The 19,718-nt window shown below is 35.5% G+C and overlaps 1 protein-coding gene across 1 annotated transcript in view; it reads right to left on the minus strand.

The window, feature by feature from the left end:
* The window catches only part of CPEB2 (cytoplasmic polyadenylation element binding protein 2), a 93,051-nt gene that overhangs the window by 22,809 nt on the left and 50,524 nt on the right, over positions 1 to 19,718 (minus strand). The window contains exon 7 of the mRNA XM_044681758.1: positions 19,278 to 19,301. Within this exon, the coding sequence (XP_044537693.1) occupies positions 19,278 to 19,301 (24 nt within the window). The remainder of the gene's footprint in view (positions 1 to 19,277; positions 19,302 to 19,718) is intronic.

Here is a 19,718-nt window from a genome sequence, read left to right on the forward strand (position 1 = left end):
TCTGAAAGATCTTGAATGCTAGCCATGGAGAGTCCATGGAGAGTCAGTCAATAGATGTTTTTGGGAAGAAAAGTAAGGTAATCAAAGTTGTGCTTTAGGAAAATTAAAACAGTGAGTGGCAGAAAGTTTTAAGAAAGTTTTTTTGTTTGTTTAAGAAAGTTGAGGAGGGACAGAAACAAGAAAAACTTTTAAAAACAGGTGAAAGGGCTGAACTGAGGTGGTAAACTTTGGAAAGGAAAACAAGCATTAGGTAGACTATATTATTCCAGATCTGAATAAGGAGTTTAATCATAGGTATAATTGGGAGAATGATAGTTCTCTAACATAATTAGGAAAGTTAGGAAGAATTGGCCTGAGGGATTCAGCTTTGGTCATGTTGAGTCTGAAGTGCAAATAAAACATTCAAATAGATTCTCAGAGAGCAGCTGGAAATATGAGGTACAAGTTCAAAAGGTAGTTGAGGCTAAAGACTCACTAGATTGTCTAGACCTGTGTTGGCTCTGTTCCCCTTCTCCATACATGCCTGAGGACAATGTTCACATGCCCTGTCCCTCTGTCCAGCTGCCCAATTCAAGCACTTCCTCCCTTCACTCTCTGGGGCAATGCAGAGGACTCACAGGTGGCTTGAAAGTGCAGTTTGCAATTTCTAAAAGGTTTGCCAACGCTGGTCTAGACTGACAATTTAGATAGATTTGACTGGAAGAATGAGGTAGAAAAGAGAAGTGTCAATTAAGAACAGAATCTCAGGGAGTTCGTATATTACAAAATGATTAAAAAAATTAGTCAATAGAAATAAAGTATTAATTCAAAGGGAGAAAAAAAGAACCACAGTAGATATGGCAAATTAACAAGTGATCTCTTCTATTACAGTAAAGGTTTCAGTTACAGAAGGGAAGACAGTTTCAAGAAAAGAATGGTAACTTTGGTTAATGAAGTCCAAGTGAATGATTAATGGGAAAAAAATATTAGGTTTGAAGATGAGAATTCATTGTATGCTGTAATTTTTTATGTCTTATATTTTTATTCCTAGAATCTAATATAGTGTCTGAAATATAATGGGCACTTAATGTTTGTTTTTTGATAATTTTCAAGAGAAGAGAAGGCAAGTTACGAGAATATAAGGAATGAGTAAGTAATAAAGTAGTTGAATAGTAAGTGTAGACTATTTTAAGAAAGTTTGATGAGTAGGGCTTTTCTGAGCTACAAGGGGGTATTTTAAGTAGAAACTGACTTACTCATCTTCCCATGTCTTAGCATAGTGCCGTACATAGTTAATTACTATGAGGAATTAGATGGTTACTTGGCTATGAGAAAGAAAATTCAAGGTAAGGATTTGTGTTTTTTGTTGTTTTTTTTGTTTGTTTGTTTTTGGTGGGGCTTGAGGACACAAAGAAAATCGAGAATGAAACCTATTCTATATTATGACTCAGTGTCAGTCTATTTATTATATGTTTAAAATACAGTGACTTTCTGGGATTGCAAACTAGATCTGGAATATATTATTCAAAGAATAGGGACATTTGCCCCCCCTTCCCTTCCCCCTCATATTTAAAATGAGACCAAATTAGGAAATTGCAATATGTTAAGAGGCATCTACAGTGTTAAGACATGTAGGCAGGAGGGCACTGACTTTGGAATCTAGATAAAAGGAGAGTTAGGAATACAATTTTTTGCAAGCATTTATTAACCTCTATTAGAAGGAGAATGAATCAGACTTAACTATCGTTAGATTGTAAGCTTCTTGAAAGCAAAGCTTTTTATGGTATTTATCTTTGCATCTTTGTAGTCCCAGCACTAAGTACAATGCCTCAAACAGAAGGTAATTACATGCTCAAGTGAAATGGTGAACATAAATATTTCAATCATTTCTCTACTTACTTTAGTAAATTTAACTAAAAGACCTACTTCACTTAAGGCAAAGATTATAACGTGCTTATCAAATAGAGCTTATTCGGCTATAACACAAAGCAGTTTCAGAATTTATTTTGGTAAGATTTCTCCCAAGAGAAACATCGACAATGCACAAAATGCATTCCATGAGCAAACTTCAAATTTTTTTTTTAATCCTTACCTTTTGTCTTAAGAGTCAATATTAAGTATGGGTTCCAATGCTGAAGACCACCAAAGGCTAGATAATTGGGGTTATGTAACTTGTCCTGAGTCATTCAGTTAGGAAATGTCTGAGGTCAAATTTAAACCCAGTACCTATTATTTCAAAGGTCTGGCTCTCTATCCACTGAGCAACCTAGCAGCCCCACTTCAGGCATTTTTTTTTTAAACCCTTACCTTCCATCTTGGAGTCAATACTGTGTATTAGCTCCAAGACAGAAGAGTGGTAAGAGCTAGGCAATGGGGATGAAGTGACTTGCCCAGGGTCACACAGCTAGGAAGTGCCTGAGGTCAGATTTGAACCTAGAACCTTCTGTCTCTAGGCCTGGCTCTCAATCCACTGAGCTACCCAGCTTCCCCACTTCAGATATTTTTCAAGGTGAACTGCCATATTTATCATATATCTTCTGATGCAGTAAGTAGGAGCTGTGAGTGGAGGAGAGATCTGTATCATCTGTAATCCATTCATTTCTGCCAAGGCCTTTGTCCAAAGTAGAAGCTTGAGGCAGTGGTCATAGCCACTATTTATTATGGTATTTATATATTTCTTAACCATTTAACATGAATAAAACTGAACTACCATTTTTATTAGTTTCTTTTCTTTCTGTCACTGATGAAATTTGTGGGCATGCTATTCCTAATCTCAAGCTCTGTGGTTCTTATTTTGCAAGTGTGCAAAGCACTTTTAGGAATTTACATGTCAAGCTATAGCAGATATAACTGTATGACAAATTTAGAAGGAATATTTAACACAAGATTTTAAAAGTATGGTTTTCTGTCATTATGTTTCTGTCACTGGTTTCAATTAACTATTTTTCTTTGTTAAAAGACAGGGCTCACTGCTTATGAGAGGGGTGTTATAACTGAACAATGGTATGATATAAAAATAAAAGGCATCAATATAAAATTTGTTTTAAGCCACACTATCAAAAGACTTAAATATCCTGGTCGATGTACCGACTAATGATACTAAAACTTTTGTGACTAAAAGGAAGCATGTTTCCCTTCTCTCAAAAAAATGGCAAGACTATAGATATGAAATGAAGCATATGTTGTTAGACATGATCAACGTGTTGACTGGTTTTATTCAGCTACAATTCTTTGTTACAACAGAGTTTAATGTGAGGGAGGAGTAGCAGTCAAAAGTTATATGATGTGTGTGCATGCAATATATTTATATATTTAAAGACATCAGTACATTTTTTTAAAAAGTTGATGATAAATGTGTGTTTGGAATTCAGGGAGGTGCCATTTAAAAGTATCTTACAAACTTCCTGTGGACACGTAGGGACTTTGAGACTATATCCCCCATGATCCAATGAGTTTCCGGTTTTGGTTGTGGGGACATCACATGTCCCCACATATAGGACAGCTTAAAATTCGGAGGTGGGGCTTGAGATGATCTGTTTCTTGGCTACGTAGCGATGACGGGCACTGGTGGTAACTAGAAGAGTTTTTACTAGGCGCGTGGTCTAATAATTTATCTCTATCAGCATGGCAATTAAAATATTAATTTCTCTTATACTATCAGTCTTTATCATTTTTAATCATAACATAGATTAGAAAATCAATTCAAGAGGTTCACAAAGGCAGGTCCACATGCGTGTGTGTGTGTGTGTGTGTGTGTGTGTGACTGTTGCAAGCAACTGACAATGAAGATCTTTGTGAAGACGCTGATCTATAAGACCCCATCACCCTTTAAGTGAAGCCCAGTGACACCTCTGAGAATGTCATGGTCAAAATTCAGGACAAAGGAGGCATCCCCCTCAGATCAGCAGAAATTTATTTTTGCTGGTGAGCAGCTGAGATGGCTGTGCCTTGTCTGATTGCAATATCTAGAAAGAATTCACATTGGACTTGAGGGAAGGTGTCTAAATTCCCTCAAGTTTCTTTTGAGCTTTTGAGTAATTTCACTGTACTTGTCTTCCAATAAAGTTATTCCATTCTCCTCCCCACTTAAAAAAAAAAAGGAAAATCCAAAATTAACAAAATGCAATATATTAAAGATGAATGGGTTCCAAAAATCCACTTTACAAGTAAAAGTTGGAAGAAATATGCTAATTCTGGGGTTGTCGTGGATTCAATATAATAAATCAATAATGTTTGAATTGGTAGCCAAGAGGCTGAATAAAACCCACTAAGCCAGAGGCTACATTTGGAAGGCACTGACAAGCTAAAGAATATTATTACTAGAGTAACCAGAAAATCAAGTCACATGAGGTCTAAAGAAAGGAAGCATATAGAGAAGAGAAGCTTGGAGAAGAGACAACGTGCTAAGTCATGGGAAGCTTGGAGAAGAGACAACGTGCTAAGTCATGAACTGGTCTTTAAGTATTTGAAAGGTTGTATACATGGCAGTGGGAATTGTACTTTTTGACTCCAAAGGACAGACCTAAGAACAATAGGTAGAAGTTATAAGGAAGCAAATTCAGGGTCAGTTTAAGAAAAAACTTCCTAAGAATTAGAAATATCCTCAAGTGCAATGGGCTGTCTCAGGAGACAAGTACTTTTACTTCAAGCAAAGACAAAATGACTACTTATAAGATATATTTAAGAGTGCAATAAATGAAGTTCTCTGGAGGTTGTATGTATTAAACTTAAATTTAGACACACACACACACACACACACACACACACACACACACACACACACAGTCTCCAGAGAATTTATTAATCAGTTGATCAAGAAAATCTAACTAGCTAATAGACTCCTATACAGTTTGAACAGATGCCAAAAGAATGCAAGCAGCTAGGTAGGAGACCTGGGCCAGAGAGACACATAAATGCAAGCAGTTAAGCAGCAAGGCTGAGCAAGAAAGGTTGGTGAGAAGAGAAGGGCAAAAGAACAAACAACAAGAATAACTTTCTGTTGCACAAGCCAATATTGCTTTTGACATCATTATCCAGCTCCTCCACTGAACACATCTGACTGGAAAATAGGCACAGAGGAAATGGCCTCAGAGACCTCAACTACTCCCTCCCTCACCACTTCATCACAGGAAGAGACAGGTCTCTGGAGGTTTCTAACACTGAGTGGCTATTCAAAATGGCAGCTAGTTAGCTCATTCCTTTATCCTAGAGAGTTCTTACAGATAAACAAGGAGCAGGTCTCCACCCTACCTATAACAAAAGTCATCCCTGTGAGATGACCTTAACCCAGTTATCCTAAACAAAGACAAAAGATCTAGACAAAAGAAGGGAGGAACCAAACAGATTTCATAGCTTGAAAAAGAGGTTGTTTATAGCTTTAAAATCAAAGTATTTCATCCTGCCCCAAGAGGGAGGAGGGAAATGGAAAAATGAATTTTCAAAAACATCCTAATTCAACATTAGTTTTATATCCATGGGATTCATTTTTCAAGGATGGGTTGGATTAGATGAGTTCTGAGGACTCTTTCAACACTAAAAAGATTCTGTATTATTCCTTTACCTAGATTCTGTGTTCTAGGAGTCTTTTGGTTATTAACTTTATTTGCTAAATGCTTTCATACTAGGAATGTGGCAGACTATAGTACTCTTGTCTATAGAAAGTTAGTTTCATTTTAAAGAGCTATTTAAGGGGGCAGCAGCTGGGTAGCTCAGTGGATTGAGAGTCAGGTCTAGAGACGGGAGGTCCTAGGTTCAAATCTGGCCTCAGACACTTCCCAGCTGTGTGACCCTGGGCAAGTCACTTGACCCCCATCGCCTAACCTTACCACTCTTCTGCCTATTAGCTCCAAGACAGAACGTAAGGGTTTAAAAAATAAAATAAAATAAAGAGCTATTTAAAAAAATGAAAAACAAAAAATGCCCCCAACTGATCTTGCACTATTGTTATATAACTAACTAACTAAATATTATTATTATATAACTGATCTATTAAAAAGAATACTAATTTGAGAATAATTTATCTAATTCCAAGATGAATTTGGCAATTAAAATGATAAATTATTACTTTTCTCTCTCTGAGAACACAATAGTCATTTTAAAATAAAGTTTCAACTCAAAGCTTGGTTTAAGTTAAATGCTAGGAGTTTGTAATCTTTATTTTGAAAAAGTATTTTACTGTTGTTTTATGAGCACACATAGAACTTCAGTGCCTTGAAATTATTACAATTGTCTAAAAAAGAATCTGGATTAATTTTACCTAACAAAACTAAATCTCAGAGTCAAGTTCTAGGGTTTGAATGGAAGCACAATATCGACTATGGAAGTTCCATCATTGTTAGAAGCAATAATGGGAAAAAAATGGTCCAAATAGACTAAAGATGCAGAATTAACAGTTAATTTTAATAGCTGGAAAACAATTTTAATACATCCTTTCAAGAAGCAATCTGAAGACTATAAAATACATCTCTAGTCAAAAATAGTCCTCTTAAAATATAATTTTCTTGTCCTATATTTTAATGCTAATACCTACAAAATAAAGACAGTATATAAGCAAAGGTAGTTAAATATGGTAAGGAATAGAAATTTGCTAATCAAATGGTCTGTTTGAAATAATTTTGTGGATAAACCAAGATAGATGGACTTTTTCTTCATAATCAAAGGACAAAGATATCCAATTAAGGTACTTTCTTTTAGAAAAATGCTACTACTGCTACTCTATTATTTTAATACTCTAAGCACTAATAATTGAGAATAAAACATTCTAGTACCAAGTTATTTTTTTTTTATCCTGGGACTCCATTCTAGGAGCATAGGGCCACAACCAGTAGGCAATGCGTCACACAGTCGCTCAGGGTCACCCAGCTGGGAAGTGTCTGAGCCCGGGTTTTTCTGCTAAAGAAACTGCAACCTAAAGTAGGGGCAGCTGGGCTAGCTCAGTGGATTGAGAGCCAGGCCTAGAGACGAAAGGTCCTAGGTTCAAATCCGGGCTCAGACACTTCCCAGCTGGGTGACCCTGAGCGACTGTGTGACCCATTGCCTACTGGTTGTGGCCCTATGCTCCTAGAATGGAGTCCCAGGATAAAAAAAAAAAAAAAAAAAGTACCAAGTTAAAAATTTCAGTTTCTTTGGAGGAATTCCATGTGAACTGGAGAGACCTCCAGGAACTGATGCAGAGTGAAAGGAGCAGATCCAGAAGAACATTGTACACAGAGACTGATACACTGTGGTAAAATCGAATGTAATGGACTTCTGTACAAGCAGCAATGCAATGATCCAGGACAATTCTGAGGGATTTATGGAAAAGATGCTACCCACATTCAGAGGAAGAACTGCAGGAGAGGAAACACAGAAGAAAAACAACTGCTTAAACACTTGGGTTGATGAGGACATGATTGGGGATGTAGACCGGAAACGACCACACTAATAATATCAATAATATGTAAATAAGTCTTGATTGATGACACATGTTAAAACCAGTGGAAATATGCATTGGCTATTGGGGGGGGGGGGTAGTTTGAGGGGGTGAAGAGGAAAATAAAACCATGAATCATGTAACCATGGAAAATTTTTCTAAAAATAAAAAAATTATATTTAAAAAAAAAAGAGAAAAATTTCAGTTCCTTAAAGAAACAAGATAAAGAATATTTAGTGAGAAAAACAATACTTCTCAATAATACTACTATCACAAATTCAATATACATCACACTCTCCTTTATACAATTAAATTCCCTTTATTTGAATGAATGCAATTACAAGAGACATTAAGTGGAAAAAAATTTGTATTAAGAAATGAATTTCCAAACAGACTGACAGACCAATTATTGTGATATTAGATCAGTGATGGCAAACCTTTAGAGACTGAGTGCCCAAACTATAACCCTCATAGCATATGTGAGCCCTCTCTGCCTTACCCCAGACAGGGGAGGGAAGAAGCACTCCCAGTGGCTTCTGGGAAGAGGGGTGGGTAATGTGAGAAACATCCTCAGGCACAACGGGAAAGGGCAAAGGGAACGGCCCACTCTAGTACCCATGCCATAGGTTTGTCAACACAGTATTACAGGAAGCAAAATTCTAGTACAACAAAAGTACCTAAAGGTCATATTACAATTTGGTCATCAAATACATATGGTATCATGGTTGTCTTTGAATGCTACATATATACACACACACACACACACACACACACACACACACACACACACTAAGCATGCATTGACACATTTTACTCAACAAAGTTTAAAATGAACTGAACTTTCATGACTTAAGCTTTATTTCTCAATCTACAGATAAGCCCAAACTTAAACTGACATACAAAATTAATACTACTGTTTCTTCTTTCCTCCCCACCAATGCAGTCAAATATAGAAAACCACTGAATGTTAGTACCAAAAAGATACTCAGAAATCATCTACCCATTACTCCTTATTTTTACAGGAGGCTACTGACTTTCCCCAAATCAAAGCTACTAACTGGCAGAAGTAATAAGTTCAAAGAACCTTGGTCTTTTGGCTCTAGGGCCATCATTCTTTTTTCTATATGCCCCTTGCTTCCTTCTATGTTTTTCAAAAAAATCTAAGTGTTCAAAAGAAAGGAAATAGCATGGAACATAGTTTAGAAGAATTAATCCTAGGGGTACATTCCTATATATATAGTCTTACCTCTCCTTTCTTCCAGAATTGGTCCTGTAAGAAGGTGAAAAAAACACTCATTCCTCCAACCTATACCACTGGGCTTTCTGCTTCTTTCCAAGATCTAAAAATCTTTTTCCCCCCTCTCCCTCAAATTAACTTTTATTATTAAAAAAAAAAACAAAACACTGCAAATTATGCATTCATCAAGCAATTTCCACATTGTCATTATTCAAAAAATATTTGCCTCAATATCCATTCACCATCCATCACTTCTCTATCTGGAAGTGGATTGTGAGTTACATCATCACTCCACTGGAATCATGCTTTGTCACTGTGTTGAAGATTCAAAATTTTTAACAAAGACTGGCTTTTTGAATTGGAATGTTAAACAGGCATTTGGGGACTAATAATGGAATAATTTATAACACATACAACACTGCTGCTGTGGAAAATTATGTCCCAACTTACAAATAACTGACATATAAACATATTCTTGTGGAACAGGAAGGGGAATAGGAAGGTAGATTCAATATTAGAGTTAAACTGAATGGCTTATGTTCACTTTGAAAGAGATCTCTAGTAGAGTACCACAGAGATTTGTTCTGTGAAATTTAACATTTTTATCAATGCCTTTGATTAAGGTATACCTAGATGATATGCTTATCAAGGTTCATAGTTGACACAAGTTAAGGCAGTTAACAAGTTGTATAAAATTAAAAAAAACAAAAAAAAAACAGGCTAGAACACAAGTCCAGATCTAATAAGATGAAATTTAATAGGGATAATTTAAAATCTTTCAAATCGTTTGATCACCCCTCCCCTGCTTTCCCAATCCAAGACATCTGCTCTGGAAACACTCTTAAGCATTCACATGTAAACCAGTTCAACTTATGTTGTGTCCTACCCTCTAATCTCTTGGATACATACCCCTTATTCCTACTGCTTACTCATACTTTTTCAAACTCCAAGCCAAATTGTCCAATTTCCCCCGCCTACCACCACCATCTGCCTTCTCTATTCCTATTCACGTGCTGTTAAATACCACTACAAGAAGCTACATAACCTTCCAACTGAGTTTACTACAAATTTATATTATATAGTCTCAACTAGGCCCTCACTAATCCAATACAATCCTTTTACTCCTCCCTGATTGACTCTCATATTCCCTAGAGAGATTGTTAAACCTGTTCTCAAGCCATGTAACACCATCTATTCATTCATTTCTTTCTTTAGGCAAAGGAGGTCACTGATTACTATACTGAGGAAATTAAGACCATCTGTTATGAGCTTTCCCTTTCCCCCAATTTACACTCAACATTATCTTCTATTTCTCCTCTTAGGTTTTTGTTTGAGGAAGCTGTGATAGCTCTCTTTGCCATTCTCTCCTCCCAAGTCCTTACAGATCAATGCTCCACACCCAGCTATACAATTTCTATCTGGTGTATTTCCTTACTCCTCCCAAAACATAATTAGATCTGTGATCCCTTCCTTAAAAAGGAATAAGAAAACCACTTCTACTTTACCCTGCTGAAGAGGCCTTTCTCAAGCTGTCTTTTTTTTTTTTTTTTTTTTCATTTTCCACTCACTTTTCAACTCCTTGCATTCTGGCTTCTGGATCCATCAATTTACTGACACTGCTCTTTACTACATTGCTAATGCTTAACTATTAAATCCAATTGCTTTTTCTCAGTCATCCTTCTTGGAACCCCCTGTAGTATCTGACAATGATCATCTACCCTCCTATTGGATATTTCCTACTACCTGGCTTTCATTAAATTCTCTTCTGGGTCTTTTCCTCTCTTTACAATTGCTTCTTCTGAGTGACTTTTTCCAAGGCCCTCTTTTCTTCTCTCTCCCAATGATCTCATCATGGATTTAATTACCAGTTTTATGCAAATGAGTCTTAATTATATAATTCAAGTTCTTATTTCTCCAATGCTCTAACCTTAACATCACCAATTGCCTATTAGACATCTATACCCAAAGTCTCATCAGCTTCCCAAACTCATCATGTCTAAAATGTCATTAATTATCTTTCCTCAATAAAGTGTATCTTTCCTTTAGAATTTTTAAAGGGTATTACCATCATTTCAGTTACCCAGATTTACAAGCTTTTCTCTCTCTCTCCCATCTAATAAATTGCTTAGTCTTATCCATTCTAATTCCAAAATATCCCTTACTTTAGTCCCTTTTTCTTTACTCAGCTACCACCCTTTTTCTTTACTCATTACTTCTGGCCCAGACTGCTGAAATAGCTTACTGGGTGCTTTCCTGCCTTCTAATCTATCCCCTAAATTCATTATTCACACTTCCAGGCAAATATTCCTAAAGCACAAGTCTTTCCGTTTCAGTCAGTTCTCTAAAACTTACAGTAGCTCTCTAATGCTTCTAGATAAAATACAATTTCCTTTGTTTGGCATTTGAAGTCCTCCACAATTTGGCTCAGAATTAGTATATATTACTCCCTTCTTTAATGTCCAGCTAAACAGGTCTACTTTCTGATTCCCATAAATGATATTCTATTCCCTGCCCTTGTCTTTCCAGAGGCTGGATTTTATGATTGGAATATTTTTCTTCCTCACCTTTCCCTCTGGGAAATCCTAGCTTCAAAAAGGGCACAGTTCAAAGGCCACTTCCTATATGAAATATTTCCCAATTCCCCAACAGTTGATCAATCACTAAGTATTAAATTCTTGCCAGGCATTGTGCTAGAGATTCAAAGACATAAATGAAACTTTACATTCTCTAGCAGGAAGAATATGTACACAGTTAAGTATATACATGTGTATGATGTTGTTCAGTTATTTTCAGTGTGTCTGACTCTTTGTGATCCACTTGGGGATTTCTTGGCAAAGATATTGGAGTGGTTTGCAATTTTCCCTCTCCACCTCACTTTGAGGATGAGAAAACTAAGGTAAACAGGGTGAAGTGATTTGTCCAGGTTGCATAACTATTAAGTCTCTGAGGCCAGATTAGAACTCAGGAAGTTGTATCAATATGACTCAGGCCCAGCACTCTACCCACTACACAACACAGCTTGCTTGTTATGTGTGTATGATTAATATATGTGTGTATATATCTCTATGTATATATACATGTATGTGTATATATACATGTATACACACATGTGAGATAATATAGGTAGTGTTTTGAAAATTTTCAAATGTTATATAAAATCTCATGAGTGGATCCATAATAGTAATAGAAACAGAGAATAATATTTCTGAAAGAAACTTAGAGGTTGTCTAATTCAGTCCTCTCATCTTATGAATGAAAAAAATGAGGCACTGAGAGGTTAAGTGATTTACCCATTTTGAGTTGAAAGGGATATTAAGAGCCATTAAGTCCAACTTTCTTGGGAAACTTGAGAACCACAGAGAATAAATGACTTGTTCAGGGTCATACATCTGCCAATATAACTAGTAAAGTAAGGTCCTTTAACTTTTATAATGAACAATACACTAACGGAGGTGGGGAGTTAGACAGGGCAGAAATAGGAAGGGGAAAAGTGATGGAGACCATAAGAAAAAAAATAAGGATAATGGTCATTGCCCAATACAAGGCATCTCAGCCCTAGATGGACACATAGCACCTTCCATAGTCCTTTGCCTACAAAGAATCTTACTATGCTATTCTACCCAGAGGGAAAAAAGCTAAACATTTGTGCACTTACTCACTCAGCCACTAAAAATTAACCTTTCATCTTATCCTAAAAGGACCTTGTTCTCAATCAAGCTGATACAAATTAACAAATGATTTAATAAGTCAAGTTTCTCCTCCTGTTATTGCTCTCCCTCCCCATCAAGAATTAATAAAGTTTAAATTAGATTAAATGTTCTTTGATTACTTACATTTTATTATGGAATTCTTAAAAGGTACAACACAGAGATGTAATGGTTTGGAAGCTATTTAGAGCCAAGAGAAATTTTACATGATCACTCAATTCAGATAATATAGATAATACAGCCTAGTCCACTTATATGTATGCTCATCTTGAGAGGAAATACGTTGGACAATATTTACCTAGCTGACCTGTTTATGTTAATGAAAAGTTGTTGTCCAAATGATTTTGCTAGGTGAAGAAGAGTGAAATAACGAAACCTAAAAGATCATTAGAGCAGATTTTAAAAAGGAAAATGAGTGAAATAAAAGTTTTTTGTTTATTTTTGGTTTTAAGCTGAAGAAAAAAATTTTTTGAAAATGGGGGCAACTAAGTGGCTCAGGGGATTGAGAGCCAGGCCTAGAGATGTGAGGTCTTGGGTTCAAATATGGCCCCAGACACTTCCTAGCAGTATGACCTCCCATTGCCCAGCCCTAACCTCTTTTGCCATGGAACAAATACACAGTATTTATTCTAGGATGGAAGGTATGGGTTTAAAAAAAATTGTAGGAAGGCAAACAGCTTCTAATTCTGGAACCAAACCAAAAACTGATTCTAAATTGCTAAAAATCATTTATAAACACATCTAAAAGTTTAAAAGGACCTTAACTTGATTTCAATGTCTATACTGCTTCAATTATCTGGCCTTTTTTACAGTACCAAAACAATTTCTCCATACAATGCTTTTCTATCCTAGATATATATCTAGTCTATATCTCTCTTGTTAAGTACCTAAAGTACTTTAAAAATAATAGTTACTTAAGTATTTGTTGGAGTTTCCCAAGGACTAGAGGAAAAAAAAGAACTGAAAAAGGTTTTTTGGTGAGAACCCAATAGGTTAAGTTACAATGTGGTAGGTATAATCAAATTTTTTTATTTTGTCATTCTTGCCCTAACTTTAAATGGCCTAAGATCATTAAGTAACTCTATTCCTTATTAAAAATTTACTTAAACTAGTTCATTGCCATCTCTAAATCAAGATGAACACAATTATTGTTTATATTAATTCTCATATGAACTTCTGTTTTACACATTTTGATGTAAAATCACCTTTACCTATCTGATAATTCTTAGAAACCCCAGCTTAGGTATGAAAAAGCAGAACCAGGAGAATGTTGTACCATAGTAACAATAATGTATGATGATCAAACATAAATAACTCAACTATTGTCAACAAGGCAAGGATCTAGGACAACTCAAGGAGACTAATGGTGGAAAAAGGTTATCCACCAGAGAAGAAACCAATGAAGTCTGAATGCAAATTGAAGCACACCATTCACTTTATTTCCTCCATGAATTTTTCTCTAATTTAAGTAATATATGTCTTGCTTGATGAAAATAGAAATGTGTACTATATGTATGACCTATACATATTACACCTGCCTTCTTCAGGAGGGGGGGAGGGAGGAGGGAAAGAAACATGAATTACAAAATGTCATAAAACAATTATTAAAAATTGTATCAACATGTAATCTGGAAAAAAAAGAAAAGAAAGTTCTAACAAGATCTGAGAAACATTTATTTAACAGCAACTTGTGCAGAAACTCATTTAAGCACTGGGGAAGACAAAGTTTAGCTAAAGCATTTTGTCTCTATCCTTAGGGAAGGTATACTCTGGGAGGAAGAAAAGGCAACCACAGATACAATGAACAGTGAGTTGGAGAGTTGCTAAACACAGTATGAGACTTAAGGCATCATTACCAACCAAGAGGATCTGTAAAGACTTTATAAACTCAGCTTTAAAGAATGGACAGGAATTCAAGAGACAAAGGGAGGAAAAAGGAGAAGATTGCTGAGATAGGGAGCATAATAAGCAAAGGTTTTGGTTTGAGACTGTAAAGGAAGGTAGAGGTTGGAGAGTAGTACAGTTTAGCTAGAGTATAGAAGAAATGGGTGATAAGACAAAGCTGGAAGGTGTATATGTAGGTGGGGTCAGGGTGGGGGAATACCAGGCAAAAGAGCTTGGGTTTTACTTTTGAGGCAATGGGGATCAAATGAAAGGTTAAAAAACAAAACAAAAAAAAAACTAAAAAAACTGTACCCTTACCTTTGGAGTTTTTCCATCTGGGTTGAGAAAGGCCTATCATAGTTATCTTTCTCTTATAGCCAGTTTAATTAAAATGGATTCTTGGCAGTGGGTTGAAAAGGCTAATAAAAAAATTGACAGACTTTCTAAAGAACGGGACAATTTTACAAATGCATATGGTCTCTGGAATTTTTCCAAATAAATCCAAAACGCCTATGTAAAACCAATAGACCTTTTTCCCCAGTAACTTTTTCCAAACTCACTGTGCAAATCCACTTCTCACAAATTTTTCACAAATGGTTTATTAGTAAGTTCACAAGAGGTAAATCATAGACTTCCTTACGACAAAGCATTAACTTCCCATTAGGATTTAGCATCAGAAATATCTTGATTTTAAGTTTTTATTGGCATAATTAAACAAAATAGCTCCTTTATTCATTTTCCTTTTTTCTCCTTAATGTGGCCTGCAGATCAGATGACTTGCCACTTGAACCCAGGACAAACATCAATTAATTAATAAATATTTATTAAATACTTGTGTTAATGGCAATATATCAGACACACAAGCTCAAAGATACAAACACGACAAGCCCTATTTTTCAAGTAGTTTATGGCCTGTTGAGGGGGGGGATATATATATACACACACACACATACACACATATATGTATATACATATATGTAAAATATATGTATGAAATAAATACAAAGTAATGAGTATAGAACTACTATTAGCTGGAGGGGCAACAGTCAAGAAAGGCCTCATGTAAGAGATGGCATTGCAAATAAATTTTAAACAAAATTAGAGAATCTAGGAGACAAAGGTAGGGAAGAAAAGTATTTTAGGGAAAAGGCCAATAGGATGGAAATGCTGGAAAGAAGGAATAGAATACTAAGTCAGTTTAGGCTGTAGTGTACGTGAAGGAGATGAAATTGAGGTATAGTTATGTTTGTAAAGGCAGACTGGAACCAGAATATAAAGGATAGTGTTTTGTAACTAGAGAGGAGACTGATGTAAGAAATGTCAAAATGACAGAATGTACAAGATTTGGCAACTGACTGGATAGTAGGAGTTAAAGATTTTGAGGTTTGAATCTGGGTATGAGGATGTTGGAAGGAAGAGGGGGAAGATTTTGAAAGAAAGATAAAGGATTCCATTTTGGACCTGTTTATTGAGTAGTCATTATCTGCCATATGTGATAAAACAACTCCTAGTTAGGTGTGATTTTACTTTAGTTAACTCTTTACAGTATGGTTGAATAAATGTCTTTTAAATTAAAAAAAAGTTACTATACCAGACCCGATTAATTCAGCAAGCTAGGTAGAAATTCAACCCTATGCAGGTAGCATTCACTTCACCTACTGAATGCAAAGGACTATGTAGGCCCCAGGGAATTGTCTTTTACTCATGGAACTTACTGTCTAGGAAAGGGATAGTGATTGGAATTTGAATTTAGGGGAACTACCAGAATAAGAACACTACTTTTTCCATGTAGATTTAAATCATTTCCGTAACTTATAATCTTAAAAAAGTTCCCCAGAACATTGAGGTTAAAGAGACTTTTTTTTGTTATTCAGTCATTTCAAATATGTCCAACTCTTCATGACTCCATTTGTGGTTTTCTGGGTAAAAATAGAGTGGTTTGCCATTTCCTTCTCCAATTCATCTTACAGAAAAAGAAACTGAGGCAAACAGGGCAAAGTGGCTTGCCCAGGATCACACAACTATTAAGTGTCTGAAGTTGGATTTGAACTCAGGTTTTCCTGAACTCCAGGGACCTGGAACTCTATCTACTTCACCACCTAGCTGTTCTAGGCACCAAGAACTTGCCCAGGGTCATACAGCCAAGTCTGTGTCAGAGATAGATCTTAAATCCAGGTCTTTCATGGTTCCTTCCACAAGGGACATGACACAAAACTTTAATAAAGCTGACCTTAGAGACACTTGTATATTAATTTGGTATTTTGTATTTCTCTGGCAGTTGATGCTCTGGAGGAGCTTGACAATGGTGTATCTCCTAAATTTGGGGGAAAAGATCATGAGTTCAGTTCTGGACACATTGAATGAAAATGTTCATCTAGTTTTAAATGCCCAAGCATCAACTGGTGATTCAAAACTAAGCTCGAGAGATTACATCTGGATGCATATATAAATCTAGGAGTCATCTGCATATAGAGAAGAAGAAGAGTCTGGCACAGTACCTTGGACAGACCCCCTTTAAAACCTCCACTTCCCTATTTTTATCAAAGATGCTGTCTGTAATCCTTCAAGGCACTTTCATTCCTTGCCAAAATCTTTCCACTTCCATCTTCACACCATCTTCTACATCTGACCCCTACTGTCTACTCACACGGTTATATCACCTTAGTCCAGGTCCTTTTTCTTCCCAACATTTTTATGTCAAGCCTCTTAATTGGCCTCCCAGGCTCAAGCCTCTCACTCTTCCAGTACATCCTCTATATAGTCAAAGTAATTTTTCTTAAACGCAAATAGTAAGGTCATGTGATTCTCCTACACAATAAACTCCAGTGGCTTTATACTGCTGCTTGGATTAAGATCTTTTAAAATTATTATTATTTTTAAAAGATGCAGCATGAACATCATCTTTTGCAGGAAATTTTTACTGATCCTAACTGCTACTGTTCTACCACCCTCCAAACTACTTTGTAAATATTTTGTTTTTATTAACTTTATATGGTACACATGTGTGTACATGTGCATACTTGTATATATGCATATGACTTTATATTACTGTTTCCTTAACTGGAATGTAAGCTCTTTGTGTTTAGGGACTGTTTTCTTTTTTTCTTTGCATCCTCAGGACCTCGCAGGTCATTAATACTTGCTGACTGAGCAGAAATCTTAAGGAAAAAAACACTAATCTGGCTATCATGGCTTATTCCAACAGTCAAAAGAAGGCATTAAGTGATTTCCATGACTGATTAAAGTCAGATTTAAGAAGAAATCATGAAGAGATAGATAATAAGATATAAAATCTTACCTATCAGTATTGGAAACATATGTAAAAGGAATATTCTCAGGAACTCAGTTTTGATTAAGTTTGCACATGTGAGGGAAAGCTGACAAAACCAATGACTTATAATCTATAGTATAACCTCTATATCACGTATTTGGCCATATAACATCCTCCTCTCTTGCCACACTCGCCCACCCATTCCCAAAATACAAACTAGACAAGGAAAAGAAATCATATCTTAAGGATTATCTTTAAATGAAAGGTATAGACTAGATTATCTCTAACATCCCCTTTGGCTCTAAATCCTATGACTTTTTTAGCCTAGCACAAGCATAGTGAAAGTATTTAATATATGGTTGTTCATGTCTTGATAGTTAGAAGTAATGTAACTTTAAAAGATAAAAATAAACTCAGAGCAAATATACAATGGTAGGATCTTATAGTGAAAACATTAGACTAAGAGTCATGAGATGTAAACTGAAAGAATTTCTCACCACTTAGTAGACTATTATGGCCACACCAATCAACAGAATTACAGAGGAGGGAAAAAACATGCGGCGTGATCTTTGTAGTCTTGGTTATTAGTCTCACATAGGCATGAGGAAAATATTTTGACATGTTCCACCGGTAAATTGCAAACTTGGTAACTTTATGTAGAGAACTATCTCAGGAAAGTGTATACTTAAGATCACATTAAAGTTGCAAAATAGTTTTAAAATTTTTGCAAATTGTAGAAAGGCAGGAAAATTTCCTTCATTTTAAAACAACCACCCTAAGAATCACAATTAAATCAGCCTGTGGACTTCAGCATGAGCACATTTTATACTTGATTGTGGTGTTCTGAATTTGTTGTGAAGTGACCTTCAGAAAAGTTCCCCCAACTTTAATTTGTGTCATTAGATTTTTTTGTGTGTAAAATGAACAATGCCAAAGGCCCAGTTAAGCATTTCATGAAATTGGATCATCTCAAGAAAAAAGTCATAGCTAGACATTCTAAAATTCAGAAATTAGCCTTGGAATAATTAGGGCTTTACTACCTCTACAAAATGATCATTATGACCCATAAGCTTATTTTCTAAAAAGGCCATTTCTACTGCTTTCTTATTACCCAGAAAAAGAGGCACAGATTTCAGACAACCAAGTACTGACTTGCTTTCTTAGTCCCAAACACAGGACTTCGGTGCTCAGTTTTTAGCATCCCTCCCCTCCCCCCATTGACATTCCCTGCAGTTATCAGTAGGCAGAAACTAAGAGGCTAAGAATTCCAGTAATCAAAGTAATGACCACCCTCTAATATTTTTGTAAATAGGTTACCAATAGTCTACTGGGTACCTATTCATATAACTTTGAAATTATTTAAAATGATAAACTATTGAGAAATGAACAAAACTGCAATTATTTGCAGAATAAGACAACAAGGTATATTTAAGAACAATCATGTATTGCATTTACCAGTATCACTAACATGGATTCCTTCAGAAATTCAAGATGTAAGCAGAAGCTATGTTTAAAAGATTCAACAACTATATGAACACAACTGAGAGACACTAAACAATATAAACTTGAAAACTATATTAAACATTAACTGTAATTAGTATTAAAATATGCATTAATAAGTTTTAAGGAGTCAAATACTAAAATTTGTATTCAAATCAACTGTGAGATTGCCATATTTTAGGTATATATAACACATATAAGTTTGAAAAAAAATCTAAACAATCACAACATTGATTAGCAAAAGCCCAATGAGAAGTAATTATACTATAGCAAATGTAAGTGAATTACCTCGTCTTCGCCCATAACTCCTCGCTGCATGTAAACAAAGGACAAATTGTAAAATGTCAGAACTAAACATACCCACATGTAAAAATATTTGTGATAAGAAAAAAAACTATGTGGGTTTCTGAAATTAGAGCTACTTTGTTTCAGGAGTTACAATATTTAGTTACAGTTATCAAGTCATATCCTAAATTTCCTTTTTCTTTCTTTTTTTAACATCAACAGGAGAGTAGATTGAAAACTTCCGATTTAAAATTCTGGATACCAGTTTTCCTAAAAAGTGAGAACACCCTGAATTAAGTTCTTATTTTCTGAATGAGCCCTTTATCTGATAAAATATGTACAATGTATAATAAATACCTATCATCAGAAAGGCTGACCACTAGATGATGTAATTTTTTTGTTTTTAGGAATTCAAAGACCATCTAGAGTCTGGAGAAGCTGTAA

This window comes from Gracilinanus agilis, chromosome 6, assembly GCF_016433145.1.
Source record: "Gracilinanus agilis isolate LMUSP501 chromosome 6, AgileGrace, whole genome shotgun sequence".
In the NCBI taxonomy this organism is placed as follows: domain Eukaryota; kingdom Metazoa; phylum Chordata; class Mammalia; order Didelphimorphia; family Didelphidae; genus Gracilinanus; species Gracilinanus agilis.